The following is a 16,585-nucleotide window of genomic DNA, read 5'->3' on the forward strand; positions in this document are numbered from 1 at the left end:
TTACACTAGAGACAGAAGGGGAGAAGGCAATGGCACCCCACTCCAGTACTCTTGCCTGGAAAATCCCATGGACGAAGGAGCCTGGTAGGCTGCAGTCCATGGGGTCGCTAAGAGTCAGACACGACTGAGTGACTTCACTTTCACTTTTCACTTTCATGCATTGGAGAAGGAAATGGCAACCCACTCCAGTGTTCTTGCCTGGAGAATCCCAGGGACGGCGGGGCCTGGTGGGCTGCCATCTATGGGGTCGCACAGAGTCGGACACAACTGAAGCGACTTAGCAGCAGCAGCAGCAGAGACAGAAGAGAAGATAATCTATCCTTTTATGAAAGCATAGCTACTTTTGATACTTGCCTGCAATTAGAATGGGGCGACTCATGGCTTTAAAATTCAGACTCTCCATAGGATAGTACCATTTGAGTGCATTACATAGGAGTTGAGAGGAATAAGCAAAATTCTTGCCTGGGGGGTGTGTCGGGGCCTGGGGAAGAATGACTCTTGTTAGCCTCCTGTGTCTATCTAAAGGCCAGTCAACTTTTCCATTATCCATTCATTCTTAAAGCAGTATTTACTAAGCATTTCCTGTGTGAATGTACTACCTGTACGTAAATTACAAGACTGTGTAAACTACATAGACTCTGCCTATGTACAGGAAGAGGTACTGGGAGGTGGTGGTGAACTCATAACTGCAGATGGCTTTGCCAGGAACATTCGAGGCCTCCATATTGTCTGAGGCTTCCTCTTTCATCTGTCACATATGACTACTCCTTCCTGCTGCCAAATTCTTAGTGATATAGTTATCTACAGGAATTCTCTGCTTTGTTTATGGGACTTCATAGTCCTGGGCCTGCAATGAATACGATGCTAAGGCAGCATGTGGTAAGGAGCTTCATTTATCTGGAAAGATTCCACTTCTGCACTGTGGTAGGCATTATGGGTCATAAGAACAATCATTCTTATAGTTTGACTAGGTTTTTATAGTCTAGGACCATGGGGCAATACTCCTTTGCTTACTTGGGGAACACCTGTTCACTTCAGATGGGCGTTCTTGCCCTTAGGCATCAGAGGGAATAACATGTCTAGGATGTTACAGTCTTCGTATTTTCCCCACAGGATTCGTCATTTCAATATTCAATAGATAAAAAAAAAAAAAGATCTTTTGAGGGGGGGTAGATTACTATATTTTGTAAAAACTACAAAGGCCCTTGTGAATTCTAAGGAAGTGGAAAGAGAAGAAGGCATGGATACGAAGTCAGCATGAGAAATGTTTGTGACAAAGTGAGGATATTTGTCACTTGCACTGTGACAAATCACCTTTCAGCTTCCATTTTGGTTATTTAAAAATACTGGACTGCGTTAAATTGGATGGAATCTCAAATTAAATTCCTTTGGGGAAAGATGTTGCCAGAACATCTAATATGGGGTACTGGACAAGCATCTTAGGTGGGGACTCTGTATCAATTTTTTTTTCCCATTAAAAACCTACATTCTTGCTATTTATACGGGTTTTCTTCTCCCTTTCTCCATCCCTTTTGCATCTGGTATTTCTCCCTCGACTCTTCCTTCTTTCCCAGGTGTGTTTGATAACTGCTCCCACGCTATCAGTGACAAGGGCTGGGCCCTGGGGATCCGCTCAGGGAAGGATGTGGGAAGGCGAGATGCTCGCTTCTTCTTCTCTCTTCGCACCGACCGAGTGAAGAAAGCCACCACTGTGATGGGCCACAGTCGCTACCAACCGGGCAAGTGGACACACGTGGCAGCCACTTACGATGGACAGCGCATGGCCTTGTATGTGGATGGCACTCAGGTGGCTAGTAGTCCAGATCAGTCTGGTCCCCTGAACAGCCCCTTCATGGCATCTTGTCGCTCTCTCCTCCTTGGTGGGGACAGCTCAGAGGATGGGCACTCTTTCCGTGGACACCTGGGCATCCTGGTCTTCTGGTCGACAGCCCGCTCACAAAGCCACCTTCAGCACAGTCCTCAGCAGCCAATGGAGGTGGAGGATTTGACCACCCTGCTACTGACCGCCAGTTTTGAGCCCCTGGAAGAACAGTGGGTCCCCTTTAGGGACGGGAAGTACCCACGGCTTGAGGTTCTCCAGGGCTTTGAGTCAGAGCCTGAGATTCTGTCCCCTCTGCAGCCCCCGCTCTGTGGGCAGACAGCATGTGACAACGTGGAATTGATCTCTCAGTACAATGGGCACTGGCCCCTCCGGGGAGAGAAGGTCATCCGTTACCGGGTGGTGAACATCTATGACGACGAGGGTCTGAACCCCACGGTGAGTGAGGAGCAGATCCATCGGCAGCACGAGGTGCTCAATGACGCCTTCAGCCGCTACAACATCAGCTGGCAGCTGAGCGTCCACCGCGTCCACAATTCCACCCTGCGCCACCGCATTGTGCTGCTGAACTGTGAGCCCAGCAAAATCGGCAACGACCACTGTGACCCCGAGTGCGAGCACCCACTCACGGGCTACGACGGGGGTGACTGCCGCCTGCGGGGCCGGTGCTACCCCTGGAATCGCAAGGACGGGCGCTGCCATGTGGGGTGCAACAACATGCTGAACGACTTTGACGAGGGCGACTGCTGTGACCCAGACGTGGCCGAGGTGCGCAAGACCTGCTTTGACCCTGACTCACCCAGGAGGTAAGGGACTGGGGCCGGGGGTATCCTGCTTGGAGGGTGCAGTCCTGACGTCATTTTATCTTTTTGGCTTCTGGAGACAAAAGGGTGTTCACGCAAACTCCAAATAAAAGTTATCTACTCCACCAGATACTGGTGAGCTTTCATCAAGTCCTAGATGCTGTGCTGGGTAATTAGGGACACACGGATGACTAAGATGAAAACACGACCCTTACCAAACTCAGTTTCTTTGAAGCACACAACTGTGAATGTGGTGGGAGCCGTACATGCACCAGGTGCTTGAGATACAGGGAAGCTGAACGACTTTATCTGTCCAAGGAAGCCAGGGCATCTTTGCAGAGAACAAATGGGGCATCCATTGATAGACACACTCATACAGGAGTCAGGAGACCCAGGTTTGATCCCTGGGCTGGGAAGACTCGCTGGAGGAGGAAATGGCAACCCACTCCAGTACTCTTGCCTGGAGAACTGCATGGACAGGCTACAGTCCATAGTATTGCAAAGAGTTGGACACGACTGAGCGACTAACACTTTCACTTCCATTCTTTTCACAGTCTTCGGTTTCCAGCAAAGTAGCGCAAATTCATGAGGAAGCCCCGTGTGTGCTTAGTCTCTGACGTGGACTGAGCAGTTCAGCAGCTTTATGAACCTAAGATGTTTCACATCTAAGCACAAATGCAGGCTTCCTTTTTTGCTCCATTAAATTTTGTTCTCCACACAGTATTTGGAACAATCCCACTGGAAAGGTGCGTCAGATCCGGTCACTTGCCTCCTTACATGTTTTCCTACTACACTTAGAATGAAACCCGAGCCCCACTCCTGTCTCCTGGATCACAACCTGACTCCAGTCTACCTCTCCAGCCTCTCTCCCACCCCAGCCTGGTTCTCCACACCCACACTACACAGCCTCACAGACTCTATGTCTGTTCCATGGCACACATTAAGCTTGTCCCTGCCCCAGAGCTTTGCACTACCTATTTCACCTTGGAATCTTCTTTTTCTTAATCTTCCCTTGGTGAGTTTTCTTTTGTCATTCCAAAATCTATTTAAATGTCATCTCCTGGTGAGACCTTTCCTGGTCGCCCAATCTAAGTTGACTAGTCAATCTCTATTATGTCAACTAATTTAAATTATCTCCATAACACTTATCACCTCTGGTGTTTTTCTTGTGCACTTGTTTATTTGTCTTTCCCTGGCCTAGAATATCAGTTCTTGTTACATCCCCAGTGCCTAGAGCAGCAGCTGAAGCATAGATGTCTATTTTATGTTTATTTAAATGAATAAATGAATCTGATGTGTCATCTGTTGTGAGACAGAAGCCAATAGGAGGATTTCTGCTTGATGGTTGATGCCGGGGTTGAGGACTGTTAGAGGGAGTTAAGAAAGGATAGAGGTGGTGGTAAACTTGTTAATTTGTGCATATGGACAAGGGTTCCCTACTTATAACTTGTACCTTTGTATGAAATATAAAATGCCTCACACCTAAGCTAGGGTGTTGTGTTGGTGGGAGGTGGGAGGATTGGATCTCAGTTTCCACCCAATACCTGAATGGCTGCCTTTGAATTTTTTGGATATGATTTGTGTGGTAATTCGTGGTCTTGTGTGCGGACAGTCCTCTTGATGCCCCTATGTGTGGGTGGTTAGAACCAATTAATAGATTCTCCTATATCTCAGACATGTGATGTCAAAAGTGGTAAGATTTGCAAAGAGGGAATGGAGTTGAATTCCAGAGCCCTTGTTACTTAACCAGCTATGTAAATTGTACAAGTCACTTTTGGAAACCCAGATGTCTTGTCTGTAAAGCAAGGGTTGCAGTAATACTTGGTGTTACCTATATCTTTGGGTTATTTTGTGAAGCAAATGAAATAAGGTACAGGAAGTGTGTTAGTCACTCAGTTGTGTCTGACTCTTTACAACCCCATGGACTGTAGCTCATTCATGGAATTCTCCAGGCAAGAATATTGGAGTGGGTAGCCATTCCCTTCTCCAGGGGATCTCCCTGACCCAAAGATTGAACTCGGATCTCCTGCATTGCAGGCAAATTCTTTACCATCTGAGCCACCAGGGAAGCAAGGTACAGGAAAGTGCTTGGTAACTCTAAAGTTTTCCTAGTACAAAAATAGTTCTAAACTAACATTAGTTATTATCATTATTAGAACTGACAGATGGGAAGCCTTTGTTTACATAATAATACCCAGGGAACTGATCATATTACCAGGAATATTTGCATAAGAAAGATTCTGTTTGGGTTTGGTTTTTAGATTTTGATAACCTTAAGCAGAAGCTAAACCTCACTAGCAACAGTGTTTGCCAACTCAGGATCTCCAGAGAGCTCTCCAGGCAAATCTGGCTTGTTCTCATTTGTCTACTAGCTCATTACAACACACTGCCTTGACTGAGAGAGATGTCTTTCATGGTACCTATGCATCTTTCTCCTTAGAGTGGCCCCTCATCTCTGAATCCTTACTGCCACTGCTCGTACCCAGGGGTTTATAACTTATTCACCTTACTCCTTCAGAGTTGCCATGGTAACTTATCCTTTTCTATCTGTGGACCCAGATGTGTTTCAAACTTTCTTACCCTTAGATGCAAAACTTGCTTTACGGAATAAAAGGAACTATTCATACTTTTTTGGTTGTTGTTGTTGTTTAGTTGTTAAGTTGTATCTGACTCTTTTGTGACCCCATGGACTGTAGCCCACCTGGTTCCACTGTCCATGGGGTTTCCTAGGCAAGAATACTAGAATGCTTGCCATTTCCTTCTCCAGGGGATGTTCCTGACCCAGGGATCAAACCTGAGTCTCCTGCCTTGGCAGTCAGATTCTTTACCACTGAGCCACAGGGAAGCCCAAATAAATGCCCCTGGTTAAAATATCAAATGTACTGAAGACAATTGTACCAAAAAATAAGGAATGGCAATCCTCTGCCTAACTCTTCCTCGTCCTTCTCTACTCTCTAGCCTTACTCCCATCTTTAATTATTTTACTTGCCTTTTTGGTAATATCAAACATTATATTTATATTACTTGATTCATCTATTTTATTTTAAAAAAAATTTGGGCAGGGAACATGCACATGGCTTGCATTAGTTCCCTGACCAGGGATCAAACCGACGCCTTTGGCAGTGAAAGTGCAGAGTCCGAACCACTGGATCAACTTATTTTCATCCATTTTAAACATTATGTTTAAACATTAGTTTTAAATATTATGACTTGCTTTTATTATAACAATGAGAGTTTTATTTTCTCCCACATTGCATCTGCATTTTTTAATATATTTTAAAATTAATGTTTTAATTTTACTGTTTGTAGTTGACTCAGTTATATATATTTATAATATTGTGACTATAAAATATTTTTCTTTGGTTGCAGAACAAGGTTCTGTTCTATTACTATGCTTTCTTTCTGGCATAGCTCTTCTACTTCCCCATACACATGGACCCTATCCCTTGAGTCTCTATTTCCTCCTTCCCTTCTATCTTCCTTCCTTTTTGATGTCTTCATTTTCAAATGCTTTATCATATCTATAGAATAGATAAATAGATCTATTGAAAGTGTCTTTTAATTTTTTTAACACTCCTCTGGAGCTCTCCCTTCCAGTTCATTCCACTTTTATCTCCTCTTCCGACTTCACCAGTTATATTTAGTTCTGCTGCACAGTGGTTATCCTGAAATTTCTCATCACTGATTTTTTGGGAGGATTGGAGTCACTGTGTCCTGAATTGCATGAATATCTCTTAATTTAAAGCTTAATTTTTTCCTGGAAAACCTCCTTAAGTAACTTTCTAAGAAAGGATGTTTTAGGTAACTTTTCCAGAAAAGCATTTCTCAAAATGCTTTTATTTTGCCTTTACCCAAAACGGATAGTTTGTCCTGGTGTAAAATTTGAGTTGGGAAATATTTTCTCTTAAATTTTTGAAGAAATTCATTAATTGTCTCTAGCTTCTATTCTAATAATTATGTGTTTTAGAGGTGAATTTTTTTCCTATTAAGAATCATTTTGGATTTTTAGCCGTGTTACTTTAGGGATTTTATGATAATTTTTTGAAGGGTTGGCCTTTTATTCTTCTTTTGTTGATATTCAATGATTCTTTCAGTTTGGACACAGGCCCTTTGTTGTAGTTGTTGTTGTTGATCAGTTGTTCAGTACTCAGTCGTGTCCGACTCTTTGAGGCCCCACGGACTGCAGCATGCCAGGCTTCCCTGTCCTTCACCATCTCCGAGGCTTGCTCAATCTCATGTCCACTGAGTCGGTGATGCCATCCTTATCTCTGGTAAATTTTCTGAAATTATTAGGTTGATATTTCTTAGTTCTCTGATCTCTGAAACCCTCTGAACCTCTGGAGGATGATCTGAATTTATTCTGTCCTTTTTCTCTCATATGTTCTATCTCATTGTTATTTAGTTCTATTTTTTGGAGATTTCCTTGAGTTTATCTTCTAAATCTTCTGCTGAATTTTTTTTTTTTAATCTTAGCAATCATATATTTAAGACTTTACTCTCATTTTTCTATATTAGTCTGTTTTTAAGGATGCAGCCATTTTCTGAGGCTAAAAGTAAGATGAATTCTGAATTTTTTTCCTGGTGCAGTATATTTGATTCATCTGTAGTCAACTTTTATTTTTCCTCTTTTTCCCCTCTTAATTCTGATCTGTCTTTCATGCTGGTGGATTTTCTCAAGTGTATAGTGCTTATTCACAATAAGAAACACACTTTTATAGCCCTATTATTATGAGTTAAAAAAGGATACTTATTTGTGAATTTCTTCTTTTAAGGGGAGAATCCTGAAGACAGTGGGTTTTTTTTCTCAGTTTCCTTATACTTATTTCATGTACAGACCTTTTATTCTACTCCACTTTCTCTGCTTTGTATTTCTCATGCTAAATTTTTATTATTAAAAACATTGAATGTTTTTCATAACTCTTATTGGCAGGAACCATATTTTGAAAAACAATTATTTATCAAGTTTCTCTGATGTGCCAGACACAGTAAGACAAGCAAAGAGACAAATATAAAGAATACATAGAATAAGTGCTCATATCTTAGTGGAGGGGTTTAATAATTTTATCTAAATACCCAGGTTTAAATCCAGTCTGACCCACTAAAAGCAGAACATAGAGTGCTTTTCTGTGCCACAGCTTAGATTGTTTGAAAGGACTTTGAATTCACAGAGATGTAGATCTCTGGATTTCTATGAGGGCTTAGGACTTAGTGGAGTTAGTGGTTGTCTCTGAACTAAATTACCAGTATCTAGCATCTCTATTCAGAGAAGGCAATGGCACCCCACTCCAGTACTCTTGCTTGGAAAATCCCATGAATGGAGGAGCCTGGTGGGCTGTAGTCCATGGGGTTGTGAAGAGTTGGACATGACTGAGAGACTTCACTTTCACTTTTCACTTTCATGCATTGGAGAAGGAAATGGCAACCCACTCCAGCATTCTTGCCTGGAGAATCCCAGGGACGGGGGAGCCTGGTGGGCTGCCGTCTATGGGATCACACAGAATTGGACACGACTGAAGTGACTTAGCAGCAGTAACAGCAGCAGCAGCAGCAGCATCTCTATGGAGCCTCCCTGATGGCTCAGCAAGTAAAAATTCACCTTCAGTGCAGGAGATATGGGAGACATGGGTTTGATTCCTGGGTTGGGAAGATTCTCTGGAGAAGGAAATGGCAACCTGCTCCAGTATTCTTGCCTGGAAAAACCCCATGGACAGAGGAACCTGGTGGGCTATCATTTAAAGCATCTCAGAGAGTCAGACACGACTAAGCATTCAGGTACTGCACGGCAAGGCATGGCATAGCATCTGTATTGTTACAATTAAATCACAGTGCTCAAGTTCACTCTGGGACTCTGAAGAACCCAACTTCTACAAATGTTTTATCAGGCATTTTTTGAGGAGCAGAGTGTGCCAGGCACAGAGTCCCTCTGTTCAGGAACTCACAGCATTGGTTGGAAAGTGGGGGACATATCTACAGACAGATCACTAACATGCAAGCACAGTGATGGCTCTATGAACAATCCTCTTCATTTTTCCAATCCTACTTAGTGTTCCCTCTTCCCCCATCCACAGCAAGAAACCAGAAATGTAGCCCAAAGGAGTTCCTCTCCCAAAGGCTCTGAGAGGAGGAGGGAGTCTGAGGACTCCCGCACCAAACATCTGTAACCCAGATGCACCTATCAAAGGCAGAGTATTTATCAGACTTGGGACTGGTCAGAAGGAGATATGAATTATAGATAACATTACCCAGCCAGTTGAGCAGAATTACCAAGATAGAGAAACTTGGCTTGTGGAAAGTGAAGGCTACATAGGCCAGATGTCTATTTCTACATCGTAGCTACCCTAAGAGAGGGTCTACAATTGCTGTGGGAAAGAGGGCTTGAAAATCCTCTTTAGTAAAATCCCAAATGTCATTGGCTACTCCCTATGATGCATCTTAGAAAGCCAAGCGAAGGGAATGTCTATGCCCTAAGGGAAACCCAGCTTCCCTGACCTTTGCAGTCTGCAACTTCTTTTTTGGTCATGACTTATTTTTGTTGTTTTTCTCTCTAAAATTATGTCCCAGAGATGAAGGGTGCTTTGTTGCTGAATCTACTTTCCATCCCTCGTTCTCCCTCCCCTTTTCACATGAGTTTAGTATCCAACCAAATCTAGAACATCGTGTTTACCTCTTTGCTTTGGTTTCTGTCAGATTTTATCACTCTCTTATCATGTGGAGGAGGACAATCACCAAGTAAAAATAAATGACTGAGCATAGTTTAAGCGAGTCATTAGCCACCTAGTGTCACCATGCTCTGAAGCAGACAATGGGATGACGATGTCATGCATTTGTTTACTGATGCCTCTGGTGGGCTGAGGTCTCTGTGTCTTGGTGCCTCATTGTCTGTTCTCTGCCTCATTGCCTGAGTTTTGATGGTGAGGAGTTTGAGGGCAGAAAGACTATTGTATATAGCAATGCTAGAGCATGGTCCAGGCTTGCGTTTGTGCTAAGTTGCTTTAATCATGTCTTATTCTTTTGCAACTCCATAACCTGTAGCCCACCCATCTCCTCTGTCCATGGGGATTCTCCAGGCAAGAATACTGGAGTGGGTTGCCATGCCCTCCTCCAGGGTACCTTCCCAACCCAGGGATCGAGCCCACATCTCTTGTGTCTCCTGCATTTACAAACAGGTTCTTTACCACTAGTATCACCTGGGAAGCCCCAGAGCATGGTCCACTTCCCTCTAAACAGGTCCTCAAGAGAGTGGACTGGGAGGTGCCCTAAAGGAGCGTGCCAGAGAGTGGTGCCTGCAGTTGCACACTCTTGGATGTGTATCTCAGGACAGGAGGGCAGATGCACATGACATCCAAGGGAACAGGTGGAGAAATCGGTGCTGCACAGAGCTGGGTGCTCTGGTTTAGCTGTGCTTTGCTCACTCACCCTCTGTGGCTGTTGAGCCAAAGGAACGGTTGGACTGGGCCCCTGCAGCGGCAGATCTGTTAAACATCAGCCAGGCTTCATTATAGGTTTCTTTTGAAGTTGGGATTCAAAGTTCCCTGCAGCCAAAAAAAACATGGATAGGGAAAATAAGTGTAAGGGGGTAGAAGAGGGCAGAGAGAAAATAAATGAAGGAGAAACTTTAAAACCAAACAGCAAGAAAACCTCTGAACCCCTCTACTGCAATATGCACAGGCCACACAAACTCTAAAGAAACAAATCTCACCTTCTCATACTCACTTTACCTGGCAAAGGGAATAGAAGGGAAAGAATAGGAGAATAACTTGCAGGTAAGCTCAGAAAGTGTACTAACAAATAGAAATGTCTCTCAGTTGCTTTCCTACAAGCCAATTTCTCCATAGTTTCAATAGGTAATATTTTATGGAGTAAATCATATCCACAATTTTTCTGTTCACTTAGCTGGCTCAGTGAATCTTTCTCCCCAGGTGAATGGGGAGAGGTTGTTTTTCTCCTTTTCGGGGCTATTTTCTAGCCAAATAGGCCGACTTGTGAGAGCCTTGTGGTATGTCTGGGTTAAAAATATTTCCTCTTAGAAAAATTTTAGGAGAGACCCTGGTCTCCAAACACATTCAGTTGTTCAAGATACTTGGGTATTTTCCTAGGAGCTGGGGTGCTGGCCCTAGTACCCTGGCCGGATGCCAGTCTGTCTCAGCGGATTTCACTTAGGGATCTTTTCTTAGACTTTAAGCCTAGGAATCTGAAATACAGCTGCACACTTACACATGTTTTCTTTTTTTTTCCCCCTCTAGGAACTCTGTTTGCATTTTACTTTAGTGACTGAATAGAAGTCGCAGAGAAGTAGGTTGGGGAGTGGATGGAATATGTAGTTTGGCCATCATGGGTTTTTCTGAAGATTTGTTTTACCCTCAGGAGGAAGATGCTGACTCACTTATTTTCTGAACCCTCATGCATCTCTCACTTCTCATCAGGAGCTCTATCTGCAGCAGTAGACCTGATTCTCTTCTCTTGATGCTTGGCTAATTCCTACTTTCAAGTCCAGTTCCCATGTCATTCCCTCTTTCCTAGGAATAGTCCTCTGTCCTCAAATAGAGGTTGGTTTAGTCACTAAGTCATGTCTGACTCTTGTGAGCCCATGGACTATGGCCCTCCAGGTTCCTCTGTCCATGGGATTCTCCAGGCAAGAATACTGGAGTGGGTTACCATTTTATCTCATTTGATCCCTCGTTCAGATGGGCTTCTCCAATGGCTCAGTGGGTAAAGAATTTGCCTGCAATGCAGGAGACACAGGAGACATGGGTTGGATAGATGGGTTGGGAAGATCCCTTGGAAAAGGAAACGGCAACCTGCTCTAATATTCTTGCCTGGGAAACCCCATGGACAGAGGAGCCTGGTGGGTTACAGTTCATAGGGTCTCAAAGAGTTGGACACGACTGAGCAACTAACACACACACACAACATTTCATTCGTACCACTTTTCATCCCCTATTGCCATCACTCTGCTCTAATCCCATTGTCTCTCACCTGTGTTACTACAATAGCCTCCTAAGAGGTCTCCCCACTTTTGCTCTTGCATACCACCCCTGCCCCGCCCGGGTCTGTTTTTAACATAGCAGCCAGAGTAACCCTAGTAGACTACACTTCAGATCAAGTCATTCTTCTGCCCGGATTCTGCAGCAGCTTCGCAGCTCACTCAGAGTCAAGCTCAAGCAGTGCAGTGACCAAGGGGGCCTCACTGGTCTGGTACCAGTTACTCTGTGGCCTCATCTCCCACCAGGCCTCCCTTGTGTGCTCCATTCCAGCCACAGTGGCCTTCTCATTGTCCCTTGGCTTAACAGACACACTCCTGCTGCATAAACTTTTCAGTGACTTTTCATTCTGCTGGAATGTTCATCCTCCAGATTCCTACATGGCTAGTCTTCCCACTTCCTTCCAGGCTTTTTTTTCAAAGTCACCTTCTAGTGAAGCCTTTCCTGGTGACCTCACTTAAAATCCCAATTCCTCTAATTCTTCGTGATTTCTTCTCTGTTTTATTTTTCTTTTTAGAATCTGACACTAACAGGCTACATATTTTTAATTTTTGCTTAATGTCCATATTCTCCATTAGAATGCAAGTTCCATTAGAGAGGGAGTTTTTGTATATTTGAGTTATTATTTACCCTAGCACTTAGAAAAACAAATGCCATGAGTGTTCAAGAAATAACTGTTGAATAAACAAATATTCTTACCCTCATATAGTGGTTGGCAAACTATGTCCTGTGGACTAAATTTATCTAAGGACCTGTTTTTGTAAATTAATTTTGATCAGAATGAAGTCACATGCATTTATTCACATGTTGTCTATCACTGCTTTCATGTGGCAGAGTTGTGCAGTTACAATAGAAACTGTGTGGCCCACAAAACCTGAAATATTTACTATTTGGCCTTTTACAGAGAAAGTTTGCCAACTCCTTGAGTACAATGTTATAATGTAAGTTAACACAATGTTATAATTACGTAAGCTTCCCAGGTGGCACTAGTGGTAAAAACCCACCTGCCAATACAGGAGACAAGAGACTCAGGCTCAATCCCTTGGTCAGAAAGATCCTGGAGAAGGAAATGGCAACCCACTGCCATATTCTTGCCTGGAGAATCCCATGGACAGAGGAAGCCAGCAAAATATGGTCCATAGGATGGCAAAGATTGGACACGACTGAAGGGACTTAGTGTGCACACATTCATGCATTATCATTGTCCATTGTTATTTGTCTCTTGTACAAAACTTTAGGCTGTTTATTCATAGTTCTTGTAACATAGGAAGTACTCAATTGATATTTTTAAAATGAATTGACGTATATATGAATGCAAAATCAGTGACATGGGGGAAATGACAGTGTTGGGCAAGAGTTTGAGAAGGGTAGAGTATGCTACTCTGTATTGAAGGAAGATGGGTATTCAGAATCTATATTCTAGCCATCCTTCCTGCTGGCTCCCTTACTGTGGTAGGATTGCCATATTCAGATGTAAGTAAAATAACTAAAGATACCCATGAAAGGTGAATGTATTAGCTGAGGGAAAGGCTGTAAGCCATTTTAAAAACAATTTTGCTTATTTATTTTATTTTTGGTTGCACCATGTCTTTGCTTCTGTTCATGGGCTTTTCCCTGGTTGCAATGCACAGACTTCTCATTGCAGTGGCCTCTCTTGTTGCAGAGCACAGGCTCTAGGCATGTGGATTCAGTAGTTGTAGCACATGGGCTCAGTAGTTGTAGCTTACGGGCCCTAGAATGTGTGAGCTTCAATAGTTCTGGCTCCCGGGCTCTAGAGCACAGGCTCAGTAGTTGTGGTGCACAGGCTTAGTTGGCCTGCAGCATTTGCAATCTTCCCGGACAAGACATTGAACCTATGTCTCCTGCATTGGCAGGCGGATTCTTCACAACTGAGCCACCAGGAAAGACCCCTGGGAAGCCATTTTACTCATTGTCTCATTATTTGAGTGGCTGAACTCCCAGATGGCTCTGAAACTATGAAACATGGAGTAAAGTTTATAATCAGAGAAATAGTCATTAAAGTAGCCAGGAAGTAAGATGCATCCTCATTAGCTGGAGAGACAGTGATTGAGAGAAAGAGCAGACTCCGCAAAGGGGTGCAGGGCCCTTCAATGAGTAATGGCCTCTTTGAGGTGATGTCAGAGATTAGCCAAGTTCCTACCAAACATTTAGCTTTTGTGGTGGTAAAAAACAGAAATTCACTCAAGTTAACTTAAAAAGAAAAAAAAAGGATTTATTGTAGAATTACAAAGGGACTGGAGCTCCAAGGCTGCTAGGGACTAAGGCGCGTTTTGCACTTCATTTCTCTGCAAGGTTCTCTACATCTTGGTGCATCTGCACCATTCACACCTTGTTCCTAGTTTGCTGGATTACTCATAGTTCCTATTCTCTTATGGCTTTGGTTTAAAATGACTCAGCTTTCTGTGGCTCCTGCTTTATCTCACTGAGTCTTAAGATTCATATCCAGTTGCTAATTGCCTCAGCCTCTTGCAAATTGTTGCTCAAATTCTGCAGATAATCAACAGTGACTTGGCCTAACTCATCTCTACACATCAGGCTAGAAATCATAGGTTTCTGGCCAGCTTTGAATTTAAGCAACTGTGGCCAAAAAAACAGGCTGACAGGGAGGGCTCCTCAGGGTTCCAAGGCAACATCACTCAACTGGTGCCAACACTCTGGGTAGAGCAAGCTGGTTTTTCATCTTTACTTCTTGGAGACTCCTGACATGCATAATTTCTTAAAGAGCTTCACGACCCAGACAATCACAGTGGTGTGATCACTCACCTAGAGCCAGACATCTTGGAATGTGAAGTCAAGTGGGCCTTAGAAAGCATCACTATGAACAAAGCTAGTGGAGGTGATAGAATTCCAGTGGAGCTATTTCAAATCCTGAAAGATGATGCCGTGAAAGTGCTGCACTCAATATGCCAGCAAATTTGGAAAACTCAGCAGTGGCCACAGGACTGGAAAAGGTCCATTTTCATTCCAATCCCAAAGAAAGGCAATGCCAAAGAATGCTCAAACTACCACACAATTGCACTCATCTCACACGCTAGTAAAGTAATGCTCAAAATTTTCCAAGCCAGGCTTCAGCAATACGTGAACCATGAACTTCCAGATGTTCAAGCTGGTTTTAGAAAAGGCAGAGGAACCAGAGATCAAATTGCCAACATCCGCTAGATCATGGAAAAAGCAAGAGAGTTCAAGAAAAACATCTGCTTCCACTTTATTGACTATGCCAAAGCCTTTGACTGTGTGGATCACAATAAACTGTGGAAAATTCTTTAAGAGATGGGAATACCAGACCACCTGACCTGCCTCTTGAGAAACCTGTATGCAGGTCAGGAAGCAACAGTTAGAACTGGACATGGAACAACAGACTGGTTCCAAATAGGAAAAGGAGTACGTCAAGGCTGTATATTGTCACCCTGCTTATTTAACTTATATGCAGAGTACATCATGAGAAACGCTGGGCTGGAAGAAGCACAAGCTGGAATCAAGATTGCCAGGAGAAATATCAATAACCTCAGATATGCAGATAACACCACCCTTATGGCATAAAGTGAAGAGGAACTAAAAAGCCTCTTGAAGAAAGTGAAAGAAGAGATTGAAAAAGTTGGCTTAAATCTCAACATTCAGAAAACGAAGATCATGGCATCTGGTCCCATCACTTCATGGGAAATAGATGAGGAAACAGTGGAAACCATGGCAGACTTTAATTTTTGGGGCTCCAAAATCACTGCAGATGGTGATTGCAGCCATGAAATTAAAAGACGCTTATTCCTTGGAAGGAAAGTTATGACCAACCTAGATAGCATATTGAAAAGCAGAGACATTACTTTGCCAACAAAGGTCCATCTAGTCAAGGCTGTGGTTTTTCCAGTGGTCATGTATGGATGTGAGAGTTGGACTGTGAAGAAGGCTGAGCACCGAAGAATTGATGCTTTTGAACTGTGGTGTTGGAGAAGACTCTTGAGAGTCCCTTGGATTGCAAGGAGATCCAACCAGCCCATTCTAAAGGAGAACAGTCCTGGGTGTTCATTGGAAGGACTGATGCTGAAGCTGAAACTCCTGTACTTTGGCCACCTCATGCAAAGACTTGACTCATTGGAAAAGACCTTGATGCTGCGAGGGATTGGGGGCAGGAGGAGAAGGGGACAACAGAGGATGAGATGGCTAGATGGTATCACCAACTGGATGGACATGAGTTTGAGTGAACTCTGGGAGCTGATGATGGACAGGGAGGCCTGGCGTGCTGCGATTCATGGAGTTGCAAAGAGTTGGACATGACTGAGTGACTGAACTGAGCTGAACTGCCATTCCTAGTAATGTGATTTCCACATAATTTTAATGCTAATTTTATTCTTAGGATTTTGTGATTTTCATTTCAAATCTCAAATATGTCACAATACAGGTAAATTACCTATTCATAATAAGATATATACACACAAACACATATATATGTATATATGGTACTATGAAAGCTTTATATTTATCTACCATGTATCTATCATCTACCTATTTTACCAATAAAACAAAACATTTGGTATAATTTATTTTATGTAATGCTCACTATAGCTCTAAGAAGCAGATATTTTGATTATCTCCATTTTGTGTAAGAGAGAACTGAAATTGAGACAGTTAACAGTTATCATACAGTAACAGTACAGTGATTGAACTCTGACTCCAGAGCCTGTGTTACTACCATTCTACATTCATGTCAGGCATAATAATCCTTACATGCCTAGCAAAGTAATTAGCTCATAATGAGTGCAAAATAAATATTAGCTTGCTTTAATTATAGAATAATTGTTCCAGAGGATGTGTATCTTAAGGTTGAGGGAGAGAAAATGGAAGTAAATGTGTGCTTAATACTTAAGAAGGATGTTATGTAAAAATATGGATTCTTAAAATGTGAATAGTAAAGAGCCGAAGAAAGAGCATATTCAGTTCAGTCACTC

The 16,585-nt window shown here is 43.0% G+C and overlaps 1 protein-coding gene across 1 annotated transcript in view; it reads left to right on the forward strand.

Annotated features, from left to right (window-relative positions):
• Positions 1–16,585, forward strand: part of PAPPA2 (pappalysin 2) — a 320,885-nt gene that overhangs the window by 44,790 nt on the left and 259,510 nt on the right. Inside the window, exon 2 of the mRNA XM_055582744.1 lies at positions 1,575–2,646. Within this exon, the coding sequence (XP_055438719.1) occupies positions 1,575–2,646 (1,072 nt within the window). The remainder of the gene's footprint in view (positions 1–1,574; positions 2,647–16,585) is intronic.

Source organism: Bubalus kerabau, chromosome 5, assembly GCF_029407905.1.
Source record: "Bubalus kerabau isolate K-KA32 ecotype Philippines breed swamp buffalo chromosome 5, PCC_UOA_SB_1v2, whole genome shotgun sequence".
Taxonomy (NCBI): domain Eukaryota; kingdom Metazoa; phylum Chordata; class Mammalia; order Artiodactyla; family Bovidae; genus Bubalus; species Bubalus kerabau.